The 17,744-nt window shown below is 36.6% G+C and overlaps 3 protein-coding genes across 3 annotated transcripts; all 3 read left to right on the top strand.

Annotated features, from left to right (window-relative positions):
- Positions 1-611: 611 nt before the first annotated feature.
- LOC311627758 (olfactory receptor 51A4-like) lies at positions 612-1,553 on the top strand (the record flags this gene model as incomplete). The annotated part of the gene is made up of 1 exon (XM_084894318.1): positions 612-1,553. One exon carries the CDS (start codon positions 612-614, stop codon positions 1,551-1,553), a length of 942 nt encoding a protein of 313 aa, XP_084750444.1.
- Positions 1,554-8,995: 7,442 nt separating this feature from the next.
- LOC311627755 (olfactory receptor 51A4) lies at positions 8,996-9,937 on the top strand (the record flags this gene model as incomplete). The annotated part of the gene is made up of 1 exon (XM_084894315.1): positions 8,996-9,937. One exon carries the CDS (start codon positions 8,996-8,998, stop codon positions 9,935-9,937), a length of 942 nt encoding a protein of 313 aa, XP_084750441.1.
- Positions 9,938-14,880: 4,943 nt separating this feature from the next.
- On the top strand, positions 14,881-15,822 carry LOC311627756 (olfactory receptor 51A4-like; the record flags this gene model as incomplete). The annotated part of the gene is made up of 1 exon (XM_084894316.1): positions 14,881-15,822. One exon carries the CDS (start codon positions 14,881-14,883, stop codon positions 15,820-15,822), a length of 942 nt encoding a protein of 313 aa, XP_084750442.1.
- Positions 15,823-17,744: the final 1,922 nt, after the last annotated feature.

Raw genomic sequence — 17,744 nt, 5'->3', positions numbered from 1 at the left:
ATCTACCTCCTGGTAACAAAAGTTTACAACTGATATTTCCCTTTGTTGATTTACCTCTTGAACTTATGTCTATAATACAATTTTTGTGTAATGAGTGAGATAGTGATCTATTTTCTTGAAAGTAGTTATTCAACTGTTCTAGCTCCATTTTTGAAAGAATTTGTTTCTTAAAAATTATTATTATTTTATAACTAAAATGCAGTTGTATAAGGGATGCCCTTATTTGATCCTACATTTATCTATACAGTTGTCAAATTTAAAGGCACCACTATCCAAAAAATTGCTACAGGAAATAGAAGCAGTGAAGTTTATTGTTTTCTTTCTGTATGTTAAGTCCAAGAAAAGCATTTGAAATATTGTGTGGGTGATTAATTGTGCAGATTAATATATTTTTATGTTTCTCTTAATATCTTATATTGTTCCCGATGTTGCTCTTATTTACATATTATACAGTAGTGTTTTAGTTCAAAGAATTATTGTAAGAAACTAGCTGTAATCTCAAGATTCGTATCAACCAGATGATTAAAGCATACACATTTGAGCTAATCTACTTATGCTATTGCAGGAAGGCTCTTCTGAGACCAGTATCCTGATTCTGTCACAGCTGTGTCATGTCAGTCTTTAACACCTCTAAAGTGGAAATCTCCATCTTCTTCCTCGTTGGGATCCCAGGGATGGAACATGCTCACATTTGGGTCGCCATCCCCATTTGCCTCATGTACCTCATTGCCATCCTGGGGAACTGTACCATCCTCTTTCTCATAAAAACAGAAACCTCTCTGCATGAGCCTATGTACTATTTCCTCTCCATGCTGGCCTTCTCTGACCTCGGACTGTCCATTTCCTCGCTTCCAACCATGCTGAGAATCTTCTTGTTCAATGCCACTGGAATTTCCCCTGATGCCTGCATTGCCCAAGAGTTTTTCATTCATGGATTCTCAGCTATGGAGTCATCAGCTCTTCTTATCATGTCTGTGGATCGCTTCATAGCTATCCACAACCCTCTGAAATATACCACCATTTTGACCAGTGTCAGAGTCATTAAAATCAGCCTGATATTTACGGCAATAAGTATTTTATTTGCCCTCCCTTTCCCCTTTATTCTAAAGAGGCTGAGTTTCTGTAAGAAAAACCTTCTATCTCACTCCTACTGTCTTCACCAGGATGTCATGACGCTGGCCTGTTCTGACAACAGGGTTAATGTAATCTATGGAATGTTTGCGGCTCAAATAGCTATGTTGGCCTTGGTGTGCATTTCTGTGTCTTATATGCTGATCTTGAAAATAGTATTGGGCATTGCCTCACACAAAGGCCGCCTCAAGGTCCTCAACACTTGCATCTCCCACATTTGTGCTGTACTCATCTTCTATGTGCCTCTTGTCACCTTGGCTGCCCTTCCTCGCTTTGCCAAAAATGTTTCTCCAGTTATTAGGGTCATCGTAGCTGATATCTTCCTTCTGGTTCCCCCACTAATGAATCCCATTGTGTACTCTGTAAAGAGTCAGCAGATTAGAAATCGGATCCTGGTGAAATTATGTGACAAACAAGGTTGATTGGAAATTTTGGCTATATAAAAACCCAGCTGAGTTAGAAATTTCTGAACAACGTGGGAATCTGAAAATGGTAATAAAAAAAAAAAAAATAGACTGCATGTACTTAGTAGGTCCATAAAATGCAAAGCGATTGGTTTAACACAACAGCAACAACAATCTAGAGTATGTGATTTTTGCAGTAAGGTTTAGGATTATAACCTTATAACTAAATGTTAAAAAGAAAACCACACTGCCGGGACCGGTTTGGCTCAGTGGATAGAGCGTCGGCCTGTGGACTGAAGGGTCCTGGGTTCGATTCTGGGCAAGGGCATGTGCCTTGGTTGCGGGCACATCCCCAGTGGGGGGTGTGCAAGAGGCAGCTGATTGATGATTCTCTCTTGTTGATGTTTCTTACTCTCTATCCCTCTCTCTTCCTCTCTGTGAAAAATCAATAAAATATATTTAATAAAATAAAAAATAATAAAATAAAATAAAAAGAAAAAGAAAAAGAAAACCACAGAGTCAAAATGGCATCACTCATGCTGAAAGCCCATGATAGCCATTGTAGATTTAATACCCAATTTAATTGCAGTTTCAACTTTCCTAGAAATATAAGCTAATCAACCACTCTGGAATTTTCTGGTTGAGCACCAGTAAGGTCATCTGTCACATGGGCCCTCTTCTCTCCTTTCACCCCCACTCTCCATGATAAAATCTCTTGCTCTTCCCTCCCCCGCAAAGCAAATATCCTGGTCTAAACATAATCTTTTATTTTCTTTGCTAATGTGTCCCTTGCCAAATCCTTCTTCCTATGAAAACCTTCCATTTTGTACAACACCCAGTGCCCTTCTAGTAGCTTGATGAGAGGCTGCTAGATTCAAATTCAATAATTGCTTAATGAAGTCAATTAGTTTTTCAAATTCACTCAGCCGAATTTTGTTTTTTACATAAGTTTCCCACCTCTTTACTGATTTTCCCCCCCTCTCTACACAATTAGCTATATGGCAACCTTAGCTATAGCACTCAAGTCTTAATTAGATTTAAAGATATTTTAAATATTATTTTAAAGTATTTTTTAAATAAAAAAATGTTAAAGTAACATAATGTTTGTTTAGGAAAAAAACATTGCTCTAAGTAACTCAGCCATGATCAGCAGTTCTGAAGAATGCTGAAAGATAAAACACACATTCAACCACACATAGACTCAAAAGCCCCTAAATACTTATTGTGTGTATGTGTATGGGTGTCAGTCATCAACAATTTATATAAACTATTAAAAATTCCCCTGTCCTAAGTATTGTGAAATATGTTTAGAGATATAAAATGATTAAAATTAAAAAATAATAGATTATGAAATACTTTATTATTTATATTTTCAATTATTTGCAATAGGTTACATGAATCACTTTTCTTTTAAATATGTTTTTATTGAACTTTTAGAGAGAGAGGAAGGGAGAGGGAGAGACATAGTAACATCCTATCTAATAAAAGAGTAATATGCAAATTAACCACCACTCCACTACACCTGCATGCCATGCCTACCAGCCATGCCCAAGCAACACCCATAAGCCAATCAGGAGCAAATATGCAAATTAACCCCAACCAAGATGGTTACAGCCACTGAGTGAACAGGAGGGAGGCTTGGGTATTCCTGGCAATGAAGGAAGCCAAGATGCCAAGATTTTCCCACACCCTGGCTAGCCAAGACCTTCACTCTAGGCTACAATGTTTCAATTATAGAGAACAAATAAATCCCAACAGAAATGGCAGCAGCCAAAGAGCTGAAGAGAGCAGGAGGCTAGGATTACCCACCCCGCGATAGAGGAAGCCAAGCTTTCCACACACTGTGGCCTGCCCAGGCCTCCACTTAAGGCTATAAAGTTTCAATTGTAGAAGATAAATAAATTCCAGATACCAGGGCCTCGACTTGAGTCACTGGGGGGCGTGGCCAGCCTGCAAACAACCACAGGCCCCTTGCTCAGGCCGCCCCACACCCCAAGAGAAGCCCCACCCTGATCTAGGACACTCTTCAGGGCAAACCAGTCAGTCCTCATCCATGTACCAGGCCTCTATCCTATCTAATAAAAGGGTAATATGCAGATTGACCATCACTCCAACACCCAAGATGGCTGCCCTCATGTGGTCAAAGATCCTGCCCCCATGTGGACACAAGATGGCCACCACAACATGGCCAGCAGGGGAGGGCAGTTGGGAGGGATCAGGCCTGCAAGGGAGGGCAGGTGGGAGCAATCAAGCCTGCAGAGAGGGCAGTTAGGGGTGACCAGGCTGGCAGAGGAGGGAAGTTGGGGGCAACAGGGTCTGCAGGGAAGGGCAGTTGGGGGGGACCCAGGCCTGCAGAAGAGGGCAGTTAGAGGCAAACAGGCTGGCAGGGGAGCAGTTAGGCATCAATCAAGCTGGCAGGGGAGTGGTTAGGGGGTGATCAGCTGTCAGGCAGAAGCATTAGGGGCAATCAGGAAGGCAGGCAGGCAAGCAGTTGGGAGCCAGCAGTCCTAGATTGTGAGAGGGATGTCGGACATCCCTCGAGGGATCCCAGATTGGAGAGGGTGCAGGCTGGGCTAAGGGATACCAACCCCCCTATGCATGAATTTCATGCACCGGGCCTCTAGTCAATGATCAGAGAATAATTGATCAGCTACCTTCTACATACCCCTACTGGGGATCTAGCCTGCAACCTTGGCATGCACTCTTGACTAGAATCAAATCCAGCACCCTCCAGTCCACCGGCCAACACTTTATCTTCTGAACCAAACTGGCGAGGGCATGAATCCCTTCCTTTACATGTATATTGGGGTAATTGTTGTTGTTTTTTTTATTCAAATCTGTACATCACTTTTTATTTGCTGCTGTTTTAATCTTAAAGAACAGTATTATCTTTATTGTCTATATCTTCAATGGACTTAATAAGCAGATATTAACTTCTGTCTTTGTCAGTATTCATCAAAATATCTGTAACATTGTAGTTGTTAATTGTATGTTTATTAAAACTTTATGGTTTTAATTAATTTTGAAAATAAGAATAAAATATCTGATAGATAATCAAAGTAGCAATTAAACTATGTCTGGGAAACCTCATTAATATAGAGCTCACTTATTCTACAAATTAATTACTTGGGGCAGAAAAAAAAAAAAGCAAGTGAAAATAGTACTTGAAAATCACTTAAAAATAGAGTAATCTCATGCATGTAGAGAGTATAATCAGCTCCTCAATAAAAAGTTCCCTGACTGAAGTTAATTCAAACTCACTCTGAGAACTAAAAAGCCTGTTTTATTAAGATACATATTCCATTTCAAGTGACAACAAAGCTAATAATATTTTCTTAAAAATCAAACAAACATGTTTAGGTAAGATATTGTCATAATGGCTGTGTGATTCATGAATTGTTTAATAAAGTCAATTAGATTGAGTATTTCTAGCATACTTAAGTGCTGAAAATAGGTCATTAGCAGTACTCTCACTCCCTTCCCTGCTTCTATTAGTATTCTGAATGAAGGCAACCCGCATGGTGTGGTGAATGGTCACAAGTTGGATAAATAGGCAGAGAGGACCCTTTATACATCTTCAGCTCTACTTAAAGATATAGAGAAATAATTTAATATAGCTTTCTTAATATCCTAAAGCAAAACCAATCACTAAACCCATGGATATGAAATTTAATTTGATTGGTAAAACTGGTCATGTGGAAATCCCTATGCCACTACCACAATCAATGTGATCACAGTATATCAAGTAACTAGAGGCCTGATGCACATAATTTGTGTACTTGGTGGGGGGAGGGTCCCTCTCACAGTCTGGAGCCTTCAGGGGGATGCCTAAGCCATCAATCAAACATGTTTAGTGTTGCCTCAGAAGCAGGAGAGACTCTAGCCACCATCACTGAGTTCACCAGCCAGCTGTGAGCCCAGCTCAGGGCTTCTGGCTGAGCGGCGCTCCCCTGTGGGGGCACACTGACCACCGGGGAACAGCTCCTGCATTGAGTATCTGCCCCCTAGTGGTCTATTATAATAAAAGGTTAATATGCAAATCAACTGAACAGTGTCATAGAGACTGGCTGTTCAGTTGATTTGCATATTGGCCTTTTATTATAATAGATAATTCCATTTCCAAAGAGATTGAAGATGTGGCTTTAGACAGGATTCAACCAAAAAATAAATAAATAAATGAAAATGAAACTACTGGAGCTATCCAAAAATGGCAGAAAGAGAATATAAATTTGATAATCAACTTGTAAATTTTCACAATAAAATCTACTAGAATTTGACCAGAATTGTGCTGAGCCAATACATTAATTTGGGAATATTTCCATCTTAATTATGCAGAATTTCAATTTTATATATTGTTTTTTATATTTGGCCAGCTTTTTAAATTTCACTTATGTTTAATGTTTATCAATTTTACATATAAAGTTTTATCACTTACCAATAGAAACATTTTTATTTTATCCTTTCCAATTGTTATATTTCTATTTCCTTTTTTTGCATTGTACCTTGGACATTTCATACTGTTTTGAGTGGAATACTAATGGAGACAATCTTGACTTTTCCTGACATCAATAGGAAAAATTTTAATATTTTTTCATTAAAATAATGTTAGCTGTGGATTTCATATGTTGTATTTCATGTCTTTTTCAAATTAAGGTAGTACCTTTCTATTTCAATTTGCTCAAATATTTTGTCATGAGGAAGTGTTTGAATTTTATTTAATATGATTATCATATGGTTTTATCTCATTTTTTTGTCAGTTTGAAGTATAGTCATGATTCTTAGGATCAATTTTACTTTTTCAAGATATGGTATCCCTTTATATACCACTATAAAGAATTTGCTGATTTTTAAATGTTTGTATCTATGTTTATAAGATATATTACACATTAATTGCTTTTTTATAATATACAACAGGTCCAGTGCATGAAATTTATGCACAGAGGGCGGGGGACCCTCAACCTGACCTGTACCTTCTCACAATCTGGGACTCCTCAGGGGATGTGCAACTTGTGTACTTTGTCTGGGACTGCTGGTTCCTAACTGTTCACCTGCCTACCTGCCTGATGGTATCTAACCACTCACCTGCCTTCCTGATTGCCCCTAACCTCTCTGCCTACCTGCCTGTCTGATCACCCCTAACCACTCTGCCTGCCTGCCTGCCTGATTACCCCTAACTGTCTGTGCCTCCGTCCCCACTGACGTGGCTTCATCCGGAAGGACATCCAGAATGACATCTGGCAGGTTTTTTGGCTGTCCAGTCTAATTAGCATATTGCACTTTTATTATTATAGATTGTCTGGTTTAGATTCACTCATAAAACTACTTGGAAAGTATTCTAGTCTCTGAAAGAGTATTATAATATTGATGTTCTTTCTTCTTTTATATTTTAAATATTTTCTTTATTAGTTAGTGATGCCTAGGAGTATTTAGAAGAATCAATCTAGGCTTCATGGGTAAAGCCTTGGCTAAAAATACATGTCATAAGCATAAGGTGTCTGTCCTACATCACTTTCTTTAATGCACAAGTTCTACTCTTCATATCTCTGCTTTAACTATGTTCGGGGAAGAGGAGTAATATCTGAGCCAAATACCCAACAGAAGTGTCAGAGATTTTGCATAGCAGTTATCGTATTTATCCCATGCTTGGTTAATAAAAACCCTCTCTAACCAAAACAGTCCCTAATTCTGCCAAAGTACTTATGCCAAAGTATTAACAATCTCTGTGATTCACTGCATCTCTGCATGTTTATTCTTATTCTCAGAGCAGATACAAACTGATTGCAATCCCTAGAGACCTCAGTGCCCCTTGAGCAAATGATTAGGAAGAAGAAAGAGACAAGCTTTCTTATATAAAGTGGAGTCTTTGGTATCAGGTGAATTGGGTGACTTCTGAAATTTTATGCTGAAATCTTTTATCCAGTCTCGAAAGTGCTCTCCAAAATATACACTCTCTGGTAAGTACTCAGATATTCTTATCTGTTTGACTTTCACTGTACTTCTCTTTTTTGACAGTCAACCCACATACAACATCATGCCTCCAAAAGTCATATCTTTAGGAAAATTGTTTTCTTCAGGGATTACATAAATGGACTACTCATCTTTTCAGAAATTGGTCTTTAGCAGAATTCAAATTCTTCTAAATTGTTATATTGACACTTCAGGTTATTATTGTCCTATCAGCATGATGCAATTGATCACAAATTCCTGGCCAGAAAAAATGAAATATGCCCTATTAGACATCTGTGCACTGAGTGCCCTTACAAATAAATACATGGTTTGAAGATAGTGGAAATTTTTGGAAGAATATTTAAATAATCAACAATATTTAGAAGATAGGGAATAAACCTAATGGTGGTTTGATTTTGAGATGATCTTACTTTTGTGGGAGTTACAGGAGGTAGGAAGAAATTGAGTTGTGAGATTTCTTTGCTTTCCTATAGTGTTATTCTAGTAATCATATATTCTACATAACATCTTATTTAAGATGAAAAAGTAAATAGTAAAGGATTCCAGATTAATTGACTAGGGTTTAACAATATTTCACAAGGAAAATTAAATCAGGATGCTATTTTAGACCAGAATCTACTTTTGGCATGTGTTTTCTGTAGAGAAACTAGAAATGTATTTTGTTGGTTTTTTTCTTTTCAAACTGCCATTTGACCTAGTGATCCTACTTCTAGGAATATATCTTAAGAAACCTGAAAAATCTATCAGAAAGAATATATGCACTTCTATGTTCATAGCAGTGCAATGTACATTAGCTAAGATCTGGAAACAGCCCAATTGCACAGCAATAGATGAGTGGATAAAAAAGTTGTGGTACATTTACACCAGGGAATGACACAAGAAGGGTCACTTACCCTCTGAGACAACATGGAGGGACCTGGAGAGTATTAAGCAAAATAAGCCAGGCAGAGAAAGATAAGTATTTCTCATTCATATGCGGAATCTAATGAACAAAATAAACAGATGTACAAAATACATCCAGACACATAGAAACATGGAACAGACTGATGAATCTCGGGGGCAAGGCGTGGGTGGGTGGGTGGATGGGAAGAGATTAACCAAAGAACTTGTATGCATATATGCATAAGCCATGGACACAGACAATAGTGTAGAAAAGGCAGGGTGGATGGGTGGAGGGGGTCAATGGGGTAAAGCGGGGAGGACATCTGTAATACTTTCAACAATAAAGATACATTTTAATAAATACATTTCTAGTTTCTCTATAGAGAACACATGCCAAAAGTAATTCTTCTAATCTGTGATATAGATAGATTCTAGTCTAAAATAGCATTCACTTCACACTATATAATAAGTTATATCAATGCTGTGTTCTATCCAAAGAGAACTGGAAATAAGCCGGAACCTTCAACAACTGCTTTTTTTCTAACAAATTTTCAGATATTCATATTTTACTAACTCAAAAATCTTTCATTGCAGAGCCCTCTCAATGCATCATGACAATTATCAACACATCACATGTTGAAATCGCCACATTCTTCTTGGTTGGAATTCCAGGGCTGGAATATGCACACATCTGGATCTCTATCCCCATCTGTAGCATGTATTTTGTTGCTATTCTAGGAAACTGCATCATCCTTTTTATCATCAAGACTGAAGCCTCCTTGCATGAGCCCATGTACTATTTCCTGTCCATGTTGGCCCTGTCTGACTTGGGTTTATCCTTATCTTCTCTGCCCACCATGTTGAGGATCTTCTTGTTCAATGCTCCTACAATTTCTGCCAATACCTGCTTTGCCCAGGAATTCTTCATCCATGGGTTCACAGTATGTGAGTCCTCAGTGCTCCTGATCATGTCATTTGATCGATTCCTAGCCATCCGCAATCCTCTGAGATACAGCTCCATTCTTACTACTGTCAGAGTTGCCCAAATAGGAGTAGTGTTCTCCTTGAAGAGCTTCCTCCTGGTCCTTCCCTTCCCCATCACTTTGAGAAAGTTGAAATATTGTAACAAAAGCCAATTATCCCATTCTTACTGTCTCCACCAGGATGTAATGAAGTTGGCCTGCTCTGACAACCAAATTAATGTCATCTATGGCTTTTTGGTAGCACTTTGTGGGATGGTAGACTTCATGCTGATTGTTGTATCCTACATTCTGATTCTTAAGACTGTGCTGGGAATTGCATCCCAGAAAGAACAGCTCAAGGCTCTCAATACTTGTACTTCACATATCTGTGCAGTGATCATATTCTATCTGCCTATAATCAACCTTGCCATTGTCCATCGCTTTGTCCGGCATGCCTCTCCTCTCTTCAATGTTCTCATGGCAAATATTCTCTTACTTGTGCCTCCACTGATGAACCCGATTGTGTACTGTATAAAAACAAGGCAGATCAGAATAAGAGTTGCAGCAAAATTATGTCAGAAGCAGATATAGCAGTCATATATAGTATAAACCTAATTGGGTGACTATCTTGGGTAAGAGATTAAAGGTGAGTTTGAGAAAATCTAATATTTGACAAATAATCATCAATATGCTTTTCTTGTTAATATCATAAGCTTTATTTTCTTTAAGCCAGGTACTGAACATAGGCATAAAACCAGAACAGGAAATACATTCCCTGGGGTTTCCATCCTAGTTAACAAAAAATAAAACAGATGCCGTATGTCATCTCTTTTTAAAGGAACAATTTCAAATCCAGACAGACAAATGGTAGTGTCTATCCCTCTGACAGAAATAGATTCCTTATTCCCATATTCAATTTGTCTATACTAAGTTCTCTTCAATCTGGACACAAGTTACATCTTCATTTTGTCTCCTTTGCTTTAATCATCCTAATGTGTTACTAGCAATTTTTAGGGCAATACTGCATTAGTCTCTTTGGTTCTAAATGACTACTCCTGCTGCTTTCTAACTATCTATGCAAGTTAGGAGTAATCTTTTTAAAAGACAAATTGAATGGTGTAATGTCTTTTTAAAATATGAACTCCTACTTCTTTGGGAATAAAATTAAAGCAATAAAGTACATACTATAAGACTATCCATGGCCTTGACCCTCTCTACCTCTTCAACAATATCACATTATCAAGTTTTAGCTACAATGGCCTTCTGAAAATTTGTTACATTTATCACTTTTCTATTTCTGGTAAGTTTTTATATCTGGCCCATTTTTTTTTTTTTTTTTTTTTTTTAGAATACTCTTGATTTCAATTTTATATTTCATTTCTGTCACTTCTTTTAAATTTCAACTTAATTTCATTATAGATTACCTAATCCCTCAATTCAAATCATGACCCTCTCTTTTTTTAAAAAATCTCTTAATTTGGTTATCATTTATTCTTTCTTATACTTATTATTATTATAATTTTTAATTACAGATACAGCTGCTTATGTTTATTCTATTTGTTTCAACTTCCTAAATAAAGTATGTGACCAATGAAGGGAGAGAACATACCTATATTTTTATGCCTTTGTGTCTAATCTAGGATGTTTCTAATGCAGAGTAGATCTCCAATAAATAGTTGGTAACAATTGAAGGTAAAAATGAGGCTATGTTTGGGGAATGGGGAATTGTTATCAGAAGTATATTTTGCCTATATTAGAGATTCAAAAACAATGTTTGCCTCTGTAAAAAAAATTCATTGATTGTAAACTACTATCTAGTTCCTAGCTGATTATTGCTATTTAAGCATTTGTCTCAGCTATTGTCTCTTGACTCACCTGATGAGATTAGAATTGGTGTGGTATTTGAAGAGGATTTAGGTCAATGCGTGGACCCAAGAAAAAGATAAAATTTTGTCCTATGACTTACAAGTTTTGTAGGTTATTCTGATATCCCCTATGGCAAACTGGGACTATCCTTGAAGGTTCTTGTCTCACAAAGTTTGAAGAATAAATCCAGATTTTAGGCAGAAGTGTGGAAATTTATTGTAAGCGTATACAAACTCCCACACAGGGAGGGTTTTCCAAGTGGGTAATCCCCTCAGGAGTGGTCCCCAAAATGGGAGAGCCCAGCTCTCTTTCAAAATGGGGAAAAACCTAGTCCCGTGAATCTCTTTGTCTACAGTAGGGGTGTCGAACTCAATCAGAGAAGGGGCCAAAATCTAAAATCCAGCCTAAATCGCTGGCCGAATGGTTTACTGAACAGTCATAAACTGACAATGTCATAAACTGACAGCGGAGTGAAGTGATGACAGCGTGGTGCGGGCCACATTGCAAGGCCTGGCGGGCTGAATTTGGCCCGCGGGCCTTGTGTTTGACACATGTGGTCTACAGGTTTAGAAATGCTGCTGGTAGCTTCTTTGCCTGTTCATTACACTTTTTAACTGGAACTTTCCTTATTTTATGTCCCTCATTCTTCCCTAATTGGCCACTTCCCCCTTTTCCCTGCATAGCATCAGTTTCAAAACTCACAGTGTCCCCCTCTTCTTCTTCCCCTTATCTTGTTAACATTCTTATAAATAGTCTTGTGGCTTGGAGCTGACTCTGTCCATCACTTGTGCATTCCTCTCCCATGGACCCCTCCCCCTTTTCCTAACTGCCTCTCTCTCCTGTCTCTAAAATCCTTTCATTTCTTGGAATTTTTAGATATATTTTCTCTTTTTATTCACACAATAACCCATTTTTATAAAGCTTTTTTTTTATTTTTTTCAGTTGAAAAGATTGAGATTCTAAGAGATTGGCTTAATGACTTCCACAAAGATAAGGTTTAACTTAACTCAGTTAAACCTTATCTTTTACACCCTAAAATTATCTCTCTTGACTACATTTTAGCTCTCACATCGGGGATTGCATCTGTTTCCACAATGCTTTCTTAGTATAGAAAATTATATCAATCAGATCAGAGCACTAAGTGTTTCTGTTGAATTTTAATATGTCCCCCAAGATCTTATCAAACTCAATTTTCTCATACTGAGCTTGCATTGTGAGCTCATTGCTAGATAAACGTCCCTTGCCCTTGAGTCAATCCCATGGGCTCTCTGGACTTTATAAAACAGTGTTTACAAAGCAGAAAAGGAGAGATTCTCCCATGCTTCTAATCTTTTTCTTTTCATTGATTTTAAAGTGGAGTATCATATTGTAAATATAGGTAAATACAATATATATATATATATATATATATATATATATATATATATATATATATTTACAAAGTAGAATTATATCTTACCTTGTTTTATATATATATATATATATAATTCTACTCTTTCATTATATTTGATAAAATTTGCATTGCTTTTTCTATCTCGTTTGATCCTGAAGAAATGGTCTAGATGTTGAAATAAAAAGAAATCAGCAGATCCCCATGGAGCTTGAGAATTTTACAGAACTACCAAAGAGAGACGAATGCACATGTTGGTGGGAGTAAGTGTCCAGAAAAGTTTTAGAAATGCTCAGTCTGTATGATATGTGTGAGAATGGTGTATTTTTCAAGTATTACATGATTCTTCTTCTTCATGTCTCCTGACAGGTAGATACATGACCTTGGACAAGTTACTCTACCTCTCTAAGACTTGTTTTCTTATCTATAAAATGGTTAAAGTAATAGCATAAGAATATAAATGAGAAAATCTATATGCATCATCAGAAGGTGTCATATTTATAATAAAGTTAAATTAATAATCATTAGATAATAAAATAATTAAATTTATGGATGCTTATCTTATACATTTAAATTAAATCTCAATAGTGCCTATTTCTAAAGAACAATACAGTTTTAAAAAACAAGGATGAGGCAAAGGCCAGAACACAAATGGCCACAGTCTATTGACATAAAATAATTTTAGCTATATCTAGCACAATTAGAAAGGCAAATTCTATGGCTCAGATAAGGAGTTTCAGAAGATTGGTAATTTAATAAGTTGGTGGGTATCATGTCCTTATCTGTAGCCTAGGCCTTTCACTTAAATTCTGAACACTTGTCCTAAATAAGCTAACGGTTTTCAAAGAAGCCAGGTCCTTGGACAGTACTCTGGGTACTCACCCATTTAGAGGTTGGGTAAAGAGCAAAATCCAGCAAAACAGAAGACAATGTGATATAAAAACACTAAGAGTAATTACACTTTTTTTAAAACCAAGGTTTTTCTATACTCTTAATATTCTTGAAAAAGTCAAAGAGTCAACCTGATAGGTAATTGAAAACGATGAAGATTGTTTGAATAACTGAAAGTGAGTCATTAATTTTTAGATCTTGAAGAAAATGGTGAAAAGAACCTATAATTGGATGACTTTGGAAGAATTAAACACTCTTTTGAGGAATTATAGTCATATGTTAAGGGGTATCAATAGTTTGTCATTGTTTGAGGAGCACCAAATGAAGAATCTAAAGCAAAACAAACAACAAAAATTCACACAGTTGTTTTGATAGGATATAGTAAGTTTATTCTGAAAGAGATAACTAATGGAATAAAGTATTACTGTCTTCAACTTCAAGATATTACACTCAATTAAATAAAAAATTATGAAGCTACTATTCTAGGCACAGTCAATGCAGTAGTGAGCAGTGTAACCATGATTTCCTACCCTTAATGTCTAGTAATGAGAGAAGACAGAAATCAATCAAGGGAAATATGTAAAAAATAAAATAAAATAAAAAAGAAGCTATTTTATGTAAATGAGATTAGATTCTTCACCTTCAGAGAAAAAATGGAAACTTTTAGAAATATTAATCAATTCAAAAAAGAAAAACAATCTGAGTGTTCAGTCGTGAAGTAGAAAGCGTAGTTAATATGATAATACTGGGAATAAGGTATAATATGTTAGCTAAGGATAACCTATTGATCTAAAATGGTTTTGTACAAGCAAGAGAGTAAGACTACATGTTTTTAAGGGCCCCTTTAACTCTAAGACTATATCATTATGAACTTTCAGTCCTGTCATTACTTGATATGTTATCCTATTAGAGATATACAGTTTTGAACATAAGTATGGAACAATTTATGAATTCTACTTCCCCCACAATTCACAGTAAACATTACTTTTCCCTTTAAGATTTTGTTTTATAAAACTGAAATAAGAGAATCATCAAATTAGAGACCTGGTTTTATTAGAGATCTAGTCATGGGTAGCTGCATGTGGTCAAAGGATTGCCTGGGATTCTTAAGTGTGCAAAGTCCAAATTGTCTGACACTTTTACAAAATTAAAACAAATCACTGGATGAGGAAGCAAGTCAGGGTCTTCTCATTTGTTACTGTGTTTGACTTTTTTGACAGTCTAAACTGACAGTGGAAACATAGACTACCTTATAAGAAGTCTCTGACTGCTACCTTAGTGTCTATGACCTACATTGTACCAGAAAAGGGCATCTTCTGTCAGACTGCATTGAAGAAATCTCCAACTGCCCTGAGTACGCTTCTGGTTAGGTATCTGTTTGTGTGTCATGTCTCCTCTTAACGGCACAAACACTGAAGTTCTTAAATTCCTCCTTACTGGAATCCCTGGATTGGAGAAGAGTCACATCTGGATAGCCATTCCTTTCTCATCCGTGTACCTTCTTTCTCTCCTGGGAAACTTTACCATTCTCTTTTTCATCAAGACAGAGCCAAGCCTCCATGAACCCATGTACTATTTTCTTTCCATGCTCTCCATCTCTGACCTAGGGTTGTCCCTCTCTTCCTTACCCACCACGTTGGGACTATTCTTGTTCAGTGTCCATGAAATTCATGCAGCTGCCTGCTTTGCCCAGGAGTTCTTTATCCATTTATTCACAGTCACTGAAGCTTCTGTGCTATCTGTAATGGCATTCGACCGTTACGTGGCCATCCACAACCCTCTGAGATATAGCACAATCTTAACCAGCTCCCGAGTCATCAAAACAGGGGTCTTATTGACCTTGAAAAATGTCCTTTTGATCCTTCCACTGCCCTTTCTATTGCAACGGCTGATATACTGTCATCAAAACCTGCTCTCACACTCCTACTGTCTCCACCAGGATGTCATGAAACTGGCCTGCTCTGACAACAGAGTCAATGTTGTCTATGGACTCATTGCTGCTCTTTCTACCATTCTGGATTTGCTGTTTATTACTTTTTCCTACATAATGATCCTGAAGATGGTCCTGAGCATTGCAACCCCCAGGGAGCAGTTCAAAGCCCTCAACACCTGCATTTCTCATATCTGTGCTGTGCTTATCTTCTATGCACCCATGTTGAGTGCAGCAATGCTCCACCGTTTTGCTAGGGATTTGTCACCACTGATCCACATCCTCATGGCTGATGTTTTCCTACTGGTGCCGCCCCTGATGAATCCCATTGTGTACTGTGTGAAAACCCGTCAAATCCGAGAAAAGGTTGTGGAAAAACTTTGTCCAAAAAGAAAATGATTGAAGGAATGAGAAAGGGAATACATTAGTAAGTGACAATTAAATAAACTTTGAATGTGTGGCTGGCATAAAGCATAGTACAGTAGAATGTCCTTGGGTTTTATAATCAGACAGAGTTCATAGAGTGAATGGCTTTTGATACCCAATACCCTTAGTATCCTGTTGAGCACTGATGGAGACAAGCATGGGGTTGTTCAAATTGGTGCCACAACATCTACTATCTCAGCTGAACATCAAATATCAGTTGGAGTGTAGTTATTTTGCCCTCCTGTTCAGCTCCGACATCTAATTCTCACAAAGATCATACCAAGCATTTGTTAGGTTCTTTATTATCTCTCCTCTGTTCCTTACCTGCATGCTTCCTTTAAAGGCAGTGAAACATGAATTACTCCCTTCCTTTTTTTTTTTTTTTTTTTTTTTACCATCTGACCTTAAGTCTTTTATATATATTCTACTAATGTATTCCATTCCTCTTCCTAAGAAGAACGCCATCCTCCCTATCAAAATTTAATCATAACCCCTAAAAGGTAAATTTCATACCTCCCTGCCTTTTCAAAGATCTTGATGCACCTTCTGTATGTTTCCAATTTTTTCAATCTTCCTACTTATTAGCTATTCTTTCTCTGTCTATAAGCATGTTTGTTTTAAAAGAAAAACATTTTAAGAGATACACAACTTTGTTTCCTCAACTTTCCCAGTTCTCGTGAATTTATTATTTTAATGTATTTATTGTATTTATCTATAGTGCTATATATACCTATGCATCACATATACATTTAACATGAATGCCTGTTACATATTTTTCTATTCTTTTGTTTCTTGCCTCTTTTTTTATTTCTCTATTTATCCCGCAGAATGACCAAATCACGATTACCCTCCAGGCAACTAATATTAACAGGTAGTAGTGTTTCTGAAAAGATGCACAACTTGCATCTGAGTCAGGAAAATGCCAGATTGGAATGTCCTGCTTATTGTAGGATGTTTTACAAACCATGAACAAAATTCCAGTAGTTCACCCAGACTCTTGGCAATGGTAGAAACCCTTTTAAAACCTTGTCTCATATTCTGTCCATACTCATACAATCATAGAATGGCAGATATGTTGATGGAATTTATGTTACTGAACAACATTTGCATTTCTCAGACAACTCAAATGTGCAATAATTTCTCTTTTTGGCAAACATGTATGAATTTATCTTTCTGCTATACATTTTTAAAATAACATTAATCATTTTCAACTCTACTATCTTTAATTTTGTCTAATAGTATTTTGTGTTACTTTTTCTAATTTCTTAAAGCACATTAACTTTTATTTAATTAAAACATTTAAAGGTAACAATTAGATACTTTTGAGAATTAATAGGTCTACAAAAATAAATATAATTATATGTAATATATTCATAATTGTACATGTTTCATAATTCACTATATAGGTACATATTTCATAATTATACATGCATTTATGTATACATAAAATATATATCAATCGGCAAGTTGTTTTAGTTTATTGATTGGTTAGTAAAACCGTTTTAAACAAAATGTATTTTCAAATATAAACTATCCTCTAAAAACAAAGCAATCTATAGGACATATATATAAGCTCTGTTTTCAAGTTTTGGATTAGCAAATAATTTACATTTGCTAAAAACATCAAAGCTAAATATTTTAGTATTCCAATGTTTAGATAGTTTGATTAAAGAAATCTAACCTACTTTGAACAAAACACATTTAGAAATTTAGAGATTGGATTCTCTGGGAAGCAGATGATAAGACAGTTAGTATATGAAGAACTTAAATTTGTAAAAGAGGCAAAAACAGCATTGCATAAGGCGACACATTAGACCATGTTCACAAATAATGAAGTCTCTGCCGGGCCAAATGGGGACTCAAGAGCAAACATTTCTTTCTGGAGGAGTTCCCTA

Source organism: Pipistrellus hanaki, assembly GCF_964339955.1.
Source record: "Pipistrellus hanaki genome assembly, chromosome: 9".
Taxonomy (NCBI): Eukaryota; Metazoa; Chordata; class Mammalia; order Chiroptera; family Vespertilionidae; genus Pipistrellus; species Pipistrellus hanaki.
The sequence above is the reverse complement of the archived record's forward strand: the minus strand, read 5'-3'. Positions and strand labels throughout refer to the sequence as shown.